At 38.3% G+C, this 18408-nt stretch overlaps 1 protein-coding gene across 2 annotated transcripts; it reads left to right on the top strand.

Annotated features, from left to right (window-relative positions):
- Positions 1 to 853: 853 nt before the first annotated feature.
- Positions 854 to 15180, top strand: HIC1 (HIC ZBTB transcriptional repressor 1). 2 transcript variants are annotated; one of them, XM_044054375.1, is made up of 2 exons: positions 854 to 1277; positions 9301 to 15180. In XM_044054375.1, the coding sequence occupies exons 1-2, from the start codon at positions 1226 to 1228 to the stop codon at positions 11247 to 11249; spliced, it is 2001 nt and encodes a 666-aa protein (XP_043910310.1). In that variant the 5' UTR covers positions 854 to 1225; the 3' UTR covers positions 11250 to 15180. The 2 variants fall into 2 exon arrangements, with proteins under 2 accessions (XP_043910310.1, XP_043910309.1); XM_044054374.1 differs by lacking the exon at positions 854 to 1277 and adding an exon at positions 6410 to 6682.
- Positions 15181 to 18408: the final 3228 nt, after the last annotated feature.

Genomic DNA, 18408 nt, shown 5'->3' on the forward strand with positions numbered 1-18408 from the left:
CAGCAGAAACTGAAAACAAAGTGTTACTTTCTATAGTAGATAGGGAGAACATTTTGAAAGTTGAATACATTTTAAATAACAGTTGGGTGTGTGTAACAGAATAGCATAAAGTCGATTAGAAAACATACATTTCTGGCTACACCCCTGTCCAACAGCAATTACAAACGAACAATTTATGATGGTTTATCATGTTTGCACGTTACATTAAAGCATCATAAGTTTTCATACTGGAAGAATGAAAATCCTTTGAGATAAAGAAAATGTCCTCTTGTACACATCAGTTCCCCAATAGTAATAGAGTATAACAGCGATTTTACCTAGTGCTAATGAGCAAATGGCATTTCCAAACAAGTTGATTTGAATACGAAATGCCCCAGATTAAGTGTTATGATTTCATGTATCTGGGATTTTATGCATTTCTTTTGTTAACTAAATAAAGTCACAATGGACGTGGCGGGGGCAGTTCTGATAGAGGAAGCAGGATGATACAGTTGATAGAAAATCAGTGACTAGTATAAAAATAAACAGCAAATAAGGCTTCGATCGAGAGTTTATATACACTTCAAGTATTTTCTCTTACTTTGACTTATTAAAAGAAGGTGAAGTTATGTAAGTCATTGTTCATGTTTGCTGGCCAGCGACGCTGCGAAATCTATAACACCCCCACCCCTTAGCGCGCCTTCCCTCCTTGCCTGGGAGTCTAATTAGCGTGTAGTAGGATCTCTCTGTAGTACGTTGCTCACTGCGTGTGTCAGGCTGCACTGTTTCAAGCTGCTGCTGGCCCTTTAAAAAGGAACTTGTGCGCCGAGCTGTAGTTCAGTCCGGGGTCACTCGAAGTTCCTGCCCTGGATTTTACCTTTTAGTTTAATATAGCCTCACGTCACATGGGGCGCTAAAACACTAAAATGCTTTAGAGAGCCAGAGATACAGAGAGATGGAGAGAGAGACCTTTATATTCTCTGGCATTATTACTTCAAATACAAAAATAGCTGAGGAAATTGCTTAAAAAAGTCGGAGGAAACATGCTGGACCAGTCACGTATTGGGCAGTGACCGAGACACCGGCTGTGTTTTCACAATTATTAAGAAGAGACGGAGCTGAGAGCAGTGAGAGTGCGCAAAGAGTGCCTGGCATGGGCTGCTGTGCCGGGGAGGCTGATACCACCGCTGGGAGGGAGCGTCAGACATGACTTCGTCTTCAGCACCCAGGGGCTGCCCATGCTGACATGATCATTCCAAGCGAGCTCGATCTGATGGCAGAAGCGACAGGGCATCCAGGTAGGCAACTCTCGTGTTCTGCCCCCCCCCCCCCCCTTATATTGGTACTTTGTGTGAAAGCTGGGAACCCAGTTTGCTTGAGGAATGGAAGTTTATATTCAAAGTTTTGTTTATTTTCTGCATTGTACTGGTTAGGAACGTCAATAGAGGCGTTGCTGAGCACGGTGGTCCAGTTTGTAGTGACCTGTCAATACACAGAAGGTCTACATGCTTGCAATTACTATGCTATCAGTGCTATCGAGGGGTGAAATGCATTGCTATCCACGCGTACACTTCTTATGACTCTTGCTCCTGACAACATTTTTATTGAGCATACGCCCAGTTTTCGAAAATGTATACTTGGCACAAATGATTAAAAATTAGGGGCACCTTAATTATATCTCCATTTAAAGTGCGTATTATTTGTTTATCATTTAAACATAGCAATATATGACCATACTGAACGGGCAAGTGTTGCACATTATTATATCCCCAATATACCTATATCCCAAAACAAAACACTGTGTGGCAGATTTCTAGTGTACAAGATAATGGAAGTGCGCACATTACTGCAAACTTTACATGCAGCTGAAGCGCTGCAGGGTTGAGGATTTCCAGTGATTGTGTGGCTAACAGTGTACTGGACAATTAACTAGTTGTAGCCATTCCCTGACTGCTGGCGTCTCCCACCAGTATAGCTTAAAGCCCTCTCCCTGGAGCTCTGCAGCACGCGCTTCTGGTTGCAGATGTGGGGATTACTATGTGCAAGAACGTCCACAGCTGGCATGGATCTGCGCACGTAAATCAAGACGAGTACTCCCACATCTGGGAGCACAGCTGGGGCATCTCTGGGTATCAGTCGCACACTGACATCCTCAACTAGCTGGCAGGCAGGAGGATCTCACCTTTTAAAATCTATTTCATTCCATGATTACATTTAGTTGTAAAGAACAATGGCCGTGTTTTGTTGTTTGAGTATATTGAGCTGGAGTTGCTGCTGTACTTTTACACTAAATGCACCCGTTATGTGTTTTATAATGTATTGCTTAATAACAGAAAGTGTCATTACATTATCTGCATGTCTCTCTGTATTCTCAGCGTGTTTTCTGTTTGCACAAATAATATTGCACTTATGTTTATAATAAAAATCAAAACGTTGTACTGTTGTGACAAAGGCGACAGATAATCATCTTCTGTTAAATCTTGTCTGTAACAAATACAATTGATTTGTCTTCACTTTCAGCCATTCCTGATTTGTGCGTGAGTGCGTTATTTGTGTTCATGCAATGAAAGAAGGAGAGAAGCGTGATTTTATGAATGGAAATTCTTTACATCCTCCAAGGGCTAATGCCTCTGAATGGTGAGTGAATTTCTGGGATAAATCATACCTTTCAGACTAATGGCCCTAGCATAGAAAGGAGGAATTATATTCTTAGCAATGACGCCACATGGACAGAAACACACACACACACACACACACACACACACACACACACCTACAGATTGATATTGGCAGTTAAGGGTGGGACATAGCTGTGAGGAAAGACCTTCAGGTTTTATGAATGAAAAAACGCTGTTGTGTGGAGAACACTACAAACTAAAAGTCACAAAAGATGATCAAAAATTGAGTGCAGTCTTGTTTTTCAGAAGAGGATGTCTTCAGAAACCTGGATTTATTTCGGTTATTTAATGATGAATGTAATGTTAGAAGGGATGATTTTTTTTTTGTCAAGGAAATCCCTCAATCTAGGAGAAACATGGCATTCCGCTATACGTAAATCACAGCCGCTGAGAATGTTTCTCTTTTGTTTTGTTTTGTTAGTGTCGTTTCTGTATGCCTCTGTTAATCTTCGAGTATTACTTGGCAGCAAGTAATCAGAACTAAATTGCATTTTATTAATTGACGACTTGCGTGTGTTATGTCCCACACCCAGTTTTTGTCTGAATGTCCGTGTTGTGTCTGTAAGGGGTCTTGGAACCAGTCCACTTACCCAGTTAGCAGATGTGTATATATATATATATATATATATATAGACGTTTGCTTCTTGAAGTCATTTTTATGATAACCTCCTGAGGTACACAATGTAAAATGCAGTTAAACATTTTTGACACGTGTTATTTATTGTAACTAATTTCGAATGGACGTGCCTCATCGTAGTTAATTTTTTTCAAATGTATGCGACTCCCAGTAAGGGAAAAAGTGCAAGTAAACCTTCAGACTGGGCTTCATGTGAAGTTCTGCTAGGTATTTCTAAAATGAGTCCCTGAAGTGCCTTTCAGTAAAACTCATCTGCTTAGACACATGCTTACATATACATACAATCAAGCAATTAATTCATTTTAGTAACTAAAATAAATACTACTGGAATTACTCGCTTAAATAAAATATTAAATTAGCGATTAAATGCAATGACAGTACTATAGACTTTTAAATACTTTACACTTCCTGTGCTAGTCTTTTACCTAAAACTGTTGTTTTAGTATTTACGCTTTTATTTTTAAATGCTGTTTCGTCAAATTGGAAATGCTTCGGTCTTGCAAAGAAATAATATACACAGGATGTGTAGAATAATTTGAGAAAATAGTCACCACTTTGCAGAGATTTTCTCTTAGGCCTGTAAAAATTTTAGTTAGTCCGCATATAAGATAAGCAAGCAGATTCTAGCTAAACCATTTTTCATTCTGAAGTACTTTTATTTAATCTCGTCAAGACCTACTAAGTAATGTTAATCACCTGCCTTGTAGGAGATATGAAACTGGTTAAACCTCCCAATTCATTACACTTGCTTATACATTACACTCCTAGAAAATGACTACAGGCATGAGCGAGGTCTCTACTGTATGTCTGTTGCATAAAATAAACCATAGGTTTATTGTTTGTAGCGCCGTTTCTGACTCAGTTATGAGACTAATACCAGTGTTTACATTAAACTACATGCTAGTCTGACTTTTTATATGATCATGTCCACAGTGCAGTTCTTTTTCCAGATAAATTGATAACATTATGCCCACTGTAGTGGTAGTATATGTACAGGGAGATGAGGAGATTCATGAGATCTGTTAAAACACAAAGCAAAGCTTGTTAAACAGTCACAGGTTACAAAGTTTCAAAACTACAGCATTTACAATTATACCCTCAGAGAGAGAGAGAGAGACACACACACACACATGACAGAGAGGCAAACTTAGTATCAGTTTGTTGCTGTGGTTGGTCTTGCACTGCCCATCTATCTGTATTGACTACAGTTGTTGTACACCTGGGTGTTACGTTGTCTACCATGCATCTTTGTCTACCATGCATCTTTGTCCATCCTGCACCTTGGTTTGCCATTATCACTGAACTGTCAGAATTTTAGCTATCTGTCTGGTAGCCACATTGTGCATATATCGTCTGCCAGTCCCGGTTGATCAGTTTTATTAATATATACATGTGCTGAACTTTTTTGTCTGTCTGCTAGATTCTCATCAGTAATCTCTCCGTGTAATAAAAACGTTGTCTATTCTCCATTTCCTTCTGCATACCTTACATCACTTACCATTCATGCATCATTTTGTTCAGTCTCTCTTTACTCCCCTGCATACATCATTCTGGGTATAATATGTCCTTCATATATATATATATATATATATATATATATATATATATATATATATATATATATATATATATATATATATATATATATATATATATATATATATATATATATGTATATATATAAACTATTGCCCGTCTTGTATAGCTGGCCGTATGCGGCGACTCTACTTTATATTCAAAACATTCCTGTCTACATATTTTACTAACTCGTCCAACCTCCTACTGTTGTAAAGGTCTTATACAGCGTAGTCTCCCCTCTGTTCGTGTGTGTGTTGCCCTGTCATTCACCCTCGCATATTTATGCCTATACGTCTCATTTTACTTTGGTTGACCTTCGGCGTCCGTTTCCTGTCAGTGACACATTTCAAGTCTTTCTCTCCGTCTTGTTTTCATACTGTAGTTGCTAATTTTTATTTCTAACTGGGCCTAGTCCTTTTGCGCTCTGGAGATTTGTGACGATGAAAGGCTAACAACTCCCCTCCTGTGTAGCTAATTGGTCTTGAATAAATTATATCAGAATCAAGAAAAGTGGTTCATAAATTTAGTCTAAAATGAAAGCAAACTTTTAAGAGTGCTGTAGTGTGAGTATATAATACCTGCAGTACTTAGAAAAGCCACTTTGTACTTTCTTGAAAAGAATTACCATTGTTGAGAAAACAAAAAATCATGGTGCAGACTGTAGATGTGTAAAATACCTGACTCATTTTATTATAAAATGGGATACAGTTATATTTCAATAATTAAAAATATGTAGTGTCACTGTTACTATATTTTCAATAAAAGTAGAAAAGGACTGGGTCTGGATTTTGTTGTCCAAGAGGGAGGGGTCCCACTCCCCATACAGTTTAAAAAAGTGAATTTAAAACATGTAGTGTTCTGTCACCGCTTGATTTTAATGAAGTTTTCAAGTGGAAGGACAGAATATTCAGCAGTGCTAAGATAATGCAGTTATTTTATTGTTGATTGGTTCAGGTGCAAGGAGACTGAGTCTTAAAAGAGCGTTCTTCTTGGATCAGTATATGTCCTTAACCAGGTTGTTAGGGGTGGGTATAGTGCAAGACATGGCAAAAGGTCTCTTCCATTTGAATCGTAAGTCAGAGCCTCATTGCTTTTCCTCAAATTTTAGTAGATGGCTTTTTTTGACCATTACGTCAAGCAACAAGTATAAGAACAAAAAAAAAAAAAAAAAGAAAAAAAAAAAACAGAAACAGCAGTTCAACACTCAGTTAAGGTGCAAAATGTATAAGACTGAAAACAAATCGAAATGAATTTCATAACTGTTAAATTTATGGGGCTAGATTGAAGAAGGCAGAATATTATTAGATTGTAACAGATGTGAAATCAACAGATGTCTGAAGAAAGGCAGCACTTTATGTTTGCAGCATGTTTAAAATGCCAGAACATAATAAAACAAACTGCTGGGGGGGGGGGGGGGGTGCAGGTAGAGAACACCTGAGCGTTTCATGTGTTGGCGAGGTGGTAACTTGCAGATATTTCATTAGGTAGTAAGCTTCAAAGTACATTAGTTCTAAGGAATGATGTCATGTCATGCAGTGTGCCTAGAGGTAGTGTGAATGGCGGTATGTGTGTGATTGGGGGGGGGGGGCTACTTCCCCCACCCAGTCACAGTCTGAGGAAGACAAACTGTTATAAGAGCTGGCACTGTTGTGTCAGCTGGTCATTGGGTACGTATGCGGAGAGATGAGACCCAAGAGTGACCGTAGAAGACCGCTTGGCTGTGACCAGTACAACGCATTTCCAGCATCGCTTCGGTATGCAGCACAACAGTACCCAGCAGCAGGAAAACATGTGCCATCATTGTTCTCAGGTAATCAGTGGGGTATAGTGGGGGGAGTTCCTGCAGCGCCTTCATCCACTAGAGTGCTTTCAGTTTATCAAAATCGAGCCGTCTATAAGCATCCTTTAAATTATTACAAACGTCATTTATTCTGTTTACATGTATTATTAGCCAACATTTTCTACACGTCTGTCTATACTAAGTGTACACATAATACTACCCTACAAAGACGCGCTGTTAAAATCGATTACAACTTACTTAAATGCATCTAAAATTCAAAATTAATTTCCATAAACCATTTGAAAATACTGTGTTCTTTGTTTACTGAGAATAAATTAATCTTTACTGAAAAAGAGCCAAGAGTTGCCCTATACGAGTGCTAGAAAATATTTAATCCAGGAAACTGGAGCTTTTTAGCAGAAGAAAGTATACTTTTATGAACAGACACCGCGTCCAAATAAATAAGAAGGGAAAACTGCAAACTAGGTAATGACAAAAATTAAAATAGCATTATTTGGTAAAGTACTCTCACATTTCGTTCTCTGATGCATGCCCGGAGCTTATCTGCACCTATTGTGCCTAGCTTTGTGGTGGGATTCCCTGCATTCCAGAGCGCCTTTCCAGGTGTGCATGAAAGCCAGCTGAATCTACTCTGCTTTGTCATTTGGGATAGCGTGGGCTCTTATGTGCCCGCATTGTCAACGAAAGTCTTAATTTGAGTGCCTCCCATCTGCCGTCCTGCAGCTTGGGCTATGATAAGTTTTAATTTAAACAAAGTCTTAGAATATAAAAAGTTACAGGTAAGAACGTAGACACGGCTCACCGCTATGGACAGCACCAGCTGAGACATCTAAGATAGACGTCCACCCTAAGGACTGGGGCAGTAAATACTGATGGCTGAATGGCAGGCAGATGTCGGACAGCGGTGATTACCGTTAAGCAGTGCGCATCTTGTACCTGCTGTAGGACATCGCTGGTAATGGTGGACTGACCGGCCCTCTTCTTTTGTACCTTTATTGAACTGATTTTTTTCCTTTTAAACAAAACACATTCAGCACTTAGCATTTAAAAAGGAATATTGGTCTGTCCCAAGTTAAACAGCTGGGAACTCCAAGGTTATAAAACAGTTGCTAAAGATTTAATGTGTGCTATCTGGACGGAGTAAGGAATAACCAAATCCAACTCAAGCGTTCTAACTGTGAAAGTTACAAACACTGCTAGAACGTTCACAATATAAAACACATTCAAGAGCTAGACAACTAAACCATTAAACATCTTTCGGGAAAATGTAAATGCATTAGAATTTATTTTCCCAACATTTTATCTTTCTCATTTGCTGAACGAACAAATTGTGTCCGGTCCCCGGAATGTTTTTGCTGTTTGTGTAGAAATGAGACAGGGAATCTTCTTGTGATCGGGACCATTTCTGTTTCAGATAGGGGACTTCCACAGTAGACAAGTGTCAGAAGTGTGTGTGGGTGGGTGGGGATTGGTAACTGCACTCCGTAGTAAATGAACCCAAGAAAAATATGTTGACAAATGTGATGGTAGTATGTGACTATTAAGTGAAACCTTTAACAATAATGCCACGGACTTAAACTCTTTTTCAAGTTGAAGGTGTTTTAGAAAATTATATTTTATATTCAGAGAAGTGCATTTTTTAAGTAACACACTTATCCTGTGTCTTATTCCAACTATTCTAGTCATGTTGTTTAAGGAGGTCAGCATGGAAAACAGGAGAAAGAAAAATATGTATTGTGCATCGTGTAGAACGGTTATGGGTCTTGCCTTCATTTCCTTTCAAAAACTTAACGAGACTACCATAACTGTGTGGATGGAAAAGCTATTTCACTGTTACCTATCAAACAGAAGGGCCCAAACACTCAGATAAAACTGGAAAGTGAATCTAGAATGTATAGATCCATTTTATGTGCAGACTTTAATTTTTTAAATATATTTTAAACACTTTTAATGGATAAGTGGAGAGAGGTACAACACAGTTCAACACACCCCCTGCCATTTAATGAATACAAATGCATGCCGATTTGTTTCATATTACTGCTTTCCTGTTTAAACTTTTGTTACTTTTGAGTAGACATTTATTTTACATTGCCTTATACAGTAACAATTTTACACATTTAATGTACATTTTATTTAAAATGTATTATCTGCTCTAAATGCATTTCATATTACAGGTATGTAAGCAAAAAATTAATATTTGCAGGCTGCAAGTGAAATAGTCTGAATAGTATAAAGAGGGTATTGGAAAATAAATTTGGTAAACGTTTTGTATTGCTACTGGGCAAGACACATACAGCTATGTGGTTTTGGCCACTGAACTACAAACCTAAACATGTAGGCTTAAGATCTGTGGAATCCACTTGCATATTGTAATCCAAAATATCTAGTTCTGGCAAGTTATACCTGAAAACATGATTTGAGCTATTGTATCACTCCTCTTGAATCCACATCTCCAAAGAGCAGTGATTGGTGTCAGAACACAGTCATGCACTCTGTGACAGACAACTGGTGGCATACTTTGTTTTACTTGTTACACATTTTAGTTGTAATGGCCTTCTGTCTGATATGTGCCTTCTGCTGCCCTGAAGTTTGAATTAAATTCTTACGTCTTGTTTCATGTTTTTAAGGTGGAAGGTTAAATGCAATGCTGGATGCGATGGAGGTACCAAGCCATGCTAAGCAACTTCTCCTGCAACTAAACACCCAAAGGACTAAAGGCTTCCTGTGTGATGTCATCATTGTGGTACAGAATGCCCTTTTCCGAGCTCACAAGAACATTCTAGCAGCTAGCAGTGTATACTTGAAGTCTCTTGTAGTCCATGACAATTTGATAAACTTAGACCATGACATGGTTAGCCCTGGTATTTTCAGAGTCATCTTGGACTATATATACACAGGAAGGCTAGGTGACGGAGAACACATAATTGATCAGAACTTTGGGGCAGTTCTGGCAGCTGCCAGCTATCTTCAAATTTCAGATTTGGTAACCCTGTGCAAAAAGAGACTTAAGCGCAATGCAAAATACTACCACATGAGGGCAGGGTTTCCCCCATACAATCAAATGGGAAGGGGGCCAAGAGCTGCTACTCCAGTCATCCAGCCTTGCTACTCATCAACTCCAAGAGCAGTAGAGGTGCAACCTGTGGAACCCCCTCACCCCCTTAATACTCACTGCGGGGAGCTGTATGCTCCAAGTTCTCAGGGTACTCAGTTGCACCAGCATGGGCTGTGTCTGCCTGAAAGGGGCTGTTCTCCAATGTTTGGCTTAGATCTGTCAAAAAAAAGCCCTACTGCCCCAGTACAGCATCAGTCAGATGGACTGCATGTTTCAGAGAACAGAGAGACCTCACTGCCTAACAGACAGGAGAGTCCACCTATTAGTACCTCCTTACTCACCACCACCAGTGCCTCTTACAAGGACCAGTCACAAGCCTTCCACAGAATGGAAGCTAACGGACCAATGATTCATCATGCAGAACCTTTCAGAAACAGTAGTCCTACAGAGACCCAAAACAGGACTGAGGCTCATGATATCATGTACAGATGGATGAAACCTGAGCCTGTGGGGAACTATGTAGATGATTGTGAAAGAGAGAAAGTGCCAGAAAGGGATGAAAGAAAAGATGAGGCTTCCTCAGACTCTCAGCAGGTACGCTATCCTAGTGTGGAGAGCAATGACCTTGACGATGACAAGAGCAGTAGTGAAGAGACTGGGAGCAGTGAAGATCCTTCTCCCACAGGGAATATGGAGAGATACAGTTGCAACCATGTTGGTTATGACCCAGAATCCTTTGGAGACAATCTTTATGTCTGTATTCCTTGTGGAAAAGGCTTTCCAAGTTCTGAACAGCTGAATGCTCATGTAGAATCCCACACAGAAGAAGAACTCTATCACAAAGAAAATTCAGAACAGGCCACATCTTATATAGACAAGTCTGGCCAGGGACTGGGTGACATGATCAGACCATATAGATGCGGCTCTTGTGACAAGTCTTATAAGGACCCTGCTACATTAAGGCAACATGAAAAGACCCACTGGCTTACCAGGCCTTATCCCTGTAGCATATGTGGTAAGAAATTTACACAGAGAGGAACCATGACTAGACATATGAGAAGTCATTTGGGCCTGAAGCCCTTCGCATGTGATGCCTGTGGGATGCGTTTCACCCGTCAGTACAGGTTGACAGAACACATGAGAATTCATTCAGGGGAAAAGCCATACGAGTGTCAGGTCTGCGGGGGAAAGTTTGCACAGCAAAGAAACCTGATTAGTCACATGAAAATGCACACTTCTGGACCAGATGGAAAATCTAAACTGGATTTCTCTGAAGGTGTGTATGCCATGGCTAAGTTTACAGCAGATCATCTAGGACTAAAGCAAGAAAAGGCCACAGACATTCTTTCTCAGACTTCCCATTTGATCAGTGACCCCAAAACAATGGAAAGTTTGTACCCACTGGCCAAATTTACTGCAGAACACTTGGGCCTAGCCCAGGAGAAGACTTCTGAACTTCTAACTCAGACCTCTCTTCTAAACCATGAAAGCCGAATCATAGAAAGGTTTTCTGCAAGTTAATTTTCTATTTTTTAATTTTTTTTTTAAAAAGCCTTTATATGTTTGAACGAAGCTTGTTACTTTAATTCCTGCATTTTTAAAAAGATGATAATTATATTTTTGTGACATTGAAAAAAGTTATTTTCAGCAAATGGAGCCAAAAATATTTTTACAGTCACCTTAACCTGTGTAATGCTTAAATTTGTTGGGGGAAAAAGCACATAGAACATTCCTGGCTTTTGGGAAATTGCACTTGATATGAAGGGGGAGGAGACATCGTTAATTATGGAAAAGCTAGTACATTTACAGGAACTTTAGAAATAATAGCGGTATGTATGATGCACTGGGATTTTCCTACTTGAGTGTAATGGTGCTAACCATTATACAAAATGTTGCAATTGCCTTTTTTAAACACATTTTAACAGTATTGTAAACCATTTCATTCTTGATTAGATACATGCATTATCAGCACCATGACATTTACAGTAATCCAATTCTACGTGGCAATGAAAAAAAGAGTGTTTACCAATGAAAACTACTTACCTGCCAAAATCAGCCTGAATTAGTATGAGAGAGGTAGGTTTGTACTTGCAGTGTTTCACCCTCAAGTTTCCTAAGCTTGCTCTGTCTCTAATTGGCCGAAGTAATTTAATGCGGTTTAGATTTTAAAACACAGCAGGCATATTCTTCCATAGTGCCTCATGATATAAAGAGTTATAATGTCATTAGGGGCACATCGTAAGGTTAGAAGTTCCTCTCTCCCTTTTTTCTATTACTACCATATACACGTTGACCAAATAAAAAAAGACTGTAAGCTCTAGGAAAGATAGATAAGGGCATTTCGTGAGAAAATGAATCCATAAACACGGAGAGCTTAATTTATTGCAGAATTACACAATGTCAATGATTCCTGTTCTGAACACTGTGTTCTTCTATTGCACAGACTGTCCCAACCAGTCTCATAGCTTGACCCTGAGCATTGCTGAAGGTTGTCAGATCAAGCCAACACATTTGCTAGCTAGAAGGCTGTTGACGACTCCATCCGCTGTGACAATCAATGTGGCTGTTCCCAGGAACTTAACAACACTATAGAGATGATGCCGTATGCATCTGAGCGTGAAGACTGTGCCTGTAGAAATGGATGAAACAGTCAAGTCACAGCCTGGAAAGAAAAAAAAAAACTTTAGTAGCTATTTTGATAACTGTTAGGTCTTTTCTTGTTTCCTTAATAAGCAGGTTATTCATGACCGTCTTGTTATATGTGAAAACAGGCAGATAGAAGGGGAAATTCCCACCAAAATATTGCATACACATATGCACACTGGCATAATAAATACACACACACATTTGCACTCGTATGATGATGTGGTAGATCTATAAAAATACTGCAAAGCATGGTGTTGCTTTACTATGCAGATGTAGAATCAAGCTGAGGAACAAGAAAAAGAGGAGTGAGTCTGAGCATCTTAGATTCTGCTTGAGCAAAACAAAGTTGTTAATGTGAGAGTGCATTAAAAGGTGTAACAAATCAGTACATGCACAGTACATGCACAGTAATGGATAGCTGATCTGTTTTCATTGATCACACCACAGCAGCACATATCTGGAAATCCTGCTTTTAATGGAACTTTTTTAATGATCCAGATTGTGCACTACATATTATTACCAATGCAATCATTTAAAGTTTGTACCATTCCACAGAATGCATGCTCTGTTTAGTGCACAAATCATGACAACTAAAACTAGGTCACTGAGTCTAGGATAATAACTGCAACATATGCATTATATAAAAGGCAGAAAACTTCTTGCATCAACTTTTTATTCCTGCTTGATTACAAGTGAGAGCTATGAATATCAGTTTTGATAACAGGGGACTATAAATGCGTATCAGCTATCTCATAGCTCTGCTTTATGTATTTTTACATTCCATTCCTGCTCTTTATTTTTGACTCCCCACCCTCCACCCCCCTTTACCTGCCTGGTTTCTGATAATGTGGCTTCTTGTCAGTCTTCAGCCATGTTATAGCAGTTGAAGTGAGCCAGAGATAAATGGCAGAAGTCTCATGTAAGCTTTCCACACGAGATGGCTACAGGTTCTAGAACAGTGAAATAATTATAAAATTAATTTTGAGTGAGCAAAAGGCAGCAGCAAACCAGAAAATGTCTAGCTTAAAAGAAAAACATGTATATAGTAGTAGCATTGTGGGTTACTTAAAGTTCACCGCATGTAAATCTTTAGAGCTATAAAAAGTAAACAAAGTGGTTATCTGTTCTCTTTTGAGTGAATCTTTCATTTAGCTTTATATTTGTTATTAAAACTGTGAAAACTGCAGAGTAAAGATAATCTGAAATATACAACTGTTTCTAAATCCAGGAAATTCTTTTAGAATTATAAACAATTCAGTTTCTGTGAATCAATTTACCTCAACTCTTTCCTACTTCTAACATAATTTTCATTCACTTTTCAGGATGTAAATATAGTAAGATAATTATCGGTACTTAAATTCTGCAATCAAAGACTATTGTAGTTTCCTAACCACATAAAGTCTATGCAATAATTCAGGCATATTAGAAATATGTATATTTTACAAACTCAGCACCTAAGAGGAATGATATTAACTAGGCACTGTAATAGCTGTCAAACTGGCTGGTATTACACTCCCTTTAGAAATGCCAGAAGAGCACAGTTTCATCATTCTACAGTCCACTGATAACTCAGTAACCTTATGTTTTTCCAACCTTCAAGCCTTGTCTGAACTGGACTGCATAGAAAATAGAATACAGTTTTCCATCTTAGTCAGGCTGTGCTTGTCAGAGTAGTTATTAAATGCAGTATTTTGAGGATCTGTTCCCTCAAACATTCACTGACAGAGACTACTGTTGCCTCTTTGAAGAAAAAAAGTTTGTGCTCCAGGGAAATAATCCATCGGGGGGAGGACTACAGATTTTTTTTATTGCGGCTTTTGTATACCTCATAACTGTCAAGTTTTTCAGAATACGTTTCTGTCAAAGTTTCAGTTAACATTCTAGTTAGGAATCTTATGGTAAACAAATATAAGTAAATTAATATTTCAGACTTATGGGACATAATGTGAATTAAATGGATACAATCCTGGAAATACAGAATTAAAAAAAAAATTACAAGAAAAGAAATTAACATCATTTACCTTTAATTAAAAACGGGGATGCGTTCCAAGACCTGGGACCAGACCATACTTTCTTTCTGAGAAGAGTAAATGTGAGGCCCCTAGGCCAGAACTATGTGGAGCATTGTACTTTCTTTCCCCCTTCTTAATGGTTTAGCTGAAACTCTGACAGTGAATGAGTTTGTGTGTGTCTGTGTGTGTGTTTTTGGTGGAGAGGATTACAAGTATACTACAGTCATAGGTCCGCACTTTTGTCATATGTCTGCCATCAGTCCTTAAGAGTGCCAGCTTTGTATTTTATAGAACCTGAAACTCATATTACAAATATCTATAGCAAAGTGGGACATCATTTCTCCTAACTTGGTTCCACAATTTATCAGCTTCCTAAGTGCATTATAATGTTTTAGATTTATGGAATTTTAAGTATATTTATATGCACATTTTTATGTAGGGTAGGTGGAGAGAAATGGAAAGCTGTGTTGGCAAACAAGAAAAAAAGTTTTGTTCAAAAATCACTAAACAGTGAAAAGTATCATGTCTCTGTGCTGTTCTATTTAAACTTTTTTTACTGTGATTCTGCAAACTGTTTTTTTTTTTGTATTGTCTTAAAGATCTGTGACATTTGATGCTATCATTGTAATTGATGTGTTTTTTAACAATCAGTTGTTTTTTTTCCAGCAGACCAAATTTAGCACTTTTTAAAGAACCACATGTAAAGATGTTCTGGACCAAATCAGTGTTTTCAGCAAGATAGTATAGTACACACAATATAACTTTATCATTATTTAAATAAATATATATTCTTATTTAACAAGTTTTGATTACATTAATTTTATGTACCCTGAAATGCATCTTAAACACTTCTGTGTTCCTATTAGTCAGATTAAGAAATGGGTTTTGCGTGTGTCAGGTTACAACAGTTGCATTTTGAGGATATGAGGGGCTGTACATGTTATATCTGCCTTCAGCTTTACATTGTACGTATTTGACATTCATAGATAAGGTTAAGATTAAATCATCCAAATTACTGGGAGAGAGAGAGGTCTTTAATTCCCAAAAAAGAATGACAACATGTGGTAAGATCATATTCTTCAGTAACAGAGCAAAAACAAATCAACTCACTTTCCTGAAACTGTTGCATCAAATGCATTTCTAAGAAAATGTCATAAAGTCAAAACAGTGTTTCACAATGTGGCAGCTTACAATTTTTTTAGCATTTGTTATATAAATGAGTTCAGAGTAAGATACATTTTTGAATTAATTCAACTATACACATGGACAGTAAAAAACATTTTCTTTGAATCGTATTGGGCTCTGAAAGAATCATACTTATCAAGTGGATAGGAACAGCACTGGTTTCTAATCGGTAAAGGGGTGTTTTCTGTTGTGCCACTGTCACAGCTTAATGATATGGCTGAAAGCAGTTTGAGAAAAAAGACATTGTGGCAATACTCTCAGTTTAGAAAGTTTATTTATTTATTTATCCTTTGTTGACCAGGTTAGTCCCACTTGGCTAGTGGCCTCTTTTCAGGAAAGAGCCAATGTGGTGTATACCACTAAGGGAAATTTATCAAGGACATCGAGGAACTTCATCTACTCTTTTTAATAAGTGTCATGGGATCTTTCATCCAGCTGAGCTACCATCAAGTCTGGCAGATGGGACCTCTGTTTACTGCAGAGTACTGATACAGGTACACAGCTTGCATAGCAATAGCCTATCACATAGCTTCTGTAACACAATCATAGATAGTAGTACTGTGTTCTGGGAGTTTGGTAAAAGTTGTGCCTAACAATATGTCACTCACTTCCAGTTCAGCCTTGCAAAATTTTACAGTTTAAACAAAATGTTTCAGAAGTAAACAACAGAATATATTTCTCCAAAAAGTAATTGGTATAAAATGATAATACCCCAATGAAGGGCTTTACTTTGCATGAGGATAGCCATTAAGCATTTTGTCCTCAAACAGGTGAAACTACCTCCTAATATAACAAAGAGTCTTATCCACAGCAAACAGAACCAAGCTATTTATCAACCACGCATTACTCTTGGTACCTGTATTATTGCGGAAGCTATGAAGTGAGCTGATTTCTAGTCCTTTTATAGTTTATTTCTTCTCTGAATGAAGAGTTAGAGACCAACACTCCCAGAGCAATGTCTTCATTTTGTTTTAAATGTTTGCCTTCTCTTCTGATTTAAGCCACCATCCCAAATGCACCAGTAGCCTTTCTCTGAAATGTTGATGTAGGCACCATCCTCTAGCTATCATCTGTAACTTCACACCCATCTTACAGGCCTTCTTAGCTTAATTAGTTCAGTTGCAAAATAATCAGCATCAATTACTATAAACAGTTACATGTGCTACTCAAACAGTGCTATTTATTACTTCCACCATCCACGTTAACAGCATTGTTGTTCCTCGTTTATATGCCGCTGGCCCATGTACTACTCTAACAGTGCTATTTATTACTTCCACCATCCACATTAACAGCATTGTTGTTCCCAGTTTATATGCTGGTGGCCCATGTACCACTCAAACAGTGCTATTTATTACTTCCACCATCCACGTTAACAGCATTGTTGTTCCTCGTTTATATGCCGGTGGCCCATGTACCACTCTAACAGTGCTATTTATTACTTCCACCATCCACGTTAACAGCATTGTTGTTCCTCGTTTATATGCTGTTGGCCCATGTACTACTCTAACAGTGTTATTTATTACTTCCACCATCCACGTTAACAGCATTGTTGTTCCTCGTTTATATGCTGCTGGCCCATGTACTACTCTAACAGTGCTATTTATTACTTCCACCATCCACATTAACAGCATTGTTGTTCCCAGTTTATATGCTGGTGGCCCATGTACCACTCTAACAGTGCTATTTATTACTTCCACCATCCACGTTAACAGCATTGTTGTTCCTCGTTTATATGCTGTTGGCCCATGTACTACTCTAACAGTGCTATTTATTACTTCCACCATCCACGTTAACAGCATTGTTGTTCCTCGTTTATATGCTGGTGGCCCATGTACTACTCTAACAGGGCTATTTATTTCTTCCACCATCCACGTTAACAGCATTGTTGTTCCTCGTTTATATGCCAGTGGCCCATGTACTACTCTAACAGTGCTATTTATTACTTCCACCATCCATGTTAACAGCATTGTTGTTCCTCGTTTATATGCTGGTGGCCCATGTACTACTCTAACAGGGCTATTTATTATTTCCACCATCCACGTTAACAGCATTGTTGTTCCTCGTTTATATGCCAGTGACTCTCTCCCCAAAAAGATTGCAGATGTCAATGTTTTTGAGTTTATAGCAGACTCTTCTGCATATTAATCTGCTGCTTGCAAGTTACCTACCTGCCTAGTTGAAAGTCAACCAAATTCTAAAAAAAAAATCTCCCTTTCCTCATACATATTAGGGGTTTGCAGACCATATTCTCTAAAAACATATAAAACAGAAGAACTCTGGAAAAAGGCAACTAAAATAGTGAGGGGACATGGCTAGAAACTATTTCATGAGTGAATGAAGAAACCCAATGTGAAGGTGATAGGAACTAAATGCGAGATAGATGCTGTTCAATGCCTCACCGTGGTGTGGTAATAAGGAACAGCAAAAGTACTAGTCAGGGAAAGTGGTACTAAGACAAAATGATTATGCTAGTAACTTACCAGGAGAAAAGTTCAGAAGACATGTTAAGAAGTATTTCTTCACCATCACAGCAACAGATTCCTAGAACGGTCAACTGGCCATAAACAATGATTGATTGAAGAAAGCATGAGGCGTTCATTATTGGAATATTTATAGAAAGCATGATAATGTTATGCAGATTACCATCAGGGGCAAATTCCTTGGGCCAAGAAGTTCTCTCATAGCAGGTTCCAGTCTTCTGTTTGTGCAACTGACATGTTTTATTTGGGTCCTTTTTTTTGTCTAATGTTCTTTTTTTTTAATAGAGTGGTGTATTTCTAAAATATATCTCAGACATGCAGTTTACATTTAAACATGTATAAGCTCTTCCTTTTTTA

Source organism: Protopterus annectens, chromosome 13.part0 (assembly GCF_019279795.1).
Source record: "Protopterus annectens isolate FY-2018-M chromosome 13.part0, PAN1.0, whole genome shotgun sequence".
NCBI classification, from domain to species: domain Eukaryota; kingdom Metazoa; phylum Chordata; order Ceratodontiformes; family Protopteridae; genus Protopterus; species Protopterus annectens.

Excerpts from the sequence above, each read along its gene's own strand:
- HIC1 (XM_044054374.1), top strand. The coding sequence starts at position 6,556 with ATGAGACCCAAGAGTGACCGTAGAAGACCGCTTGGCTGTGACCAGTAC. Across the intron at positions 6,683-9,300 it reads TGTGCCATCATTGTTCTCAG|GTGGAAGGTTAAATGCAATG; the intron begins GTAATCAGTGGG and ends CATGTTTTTAAG.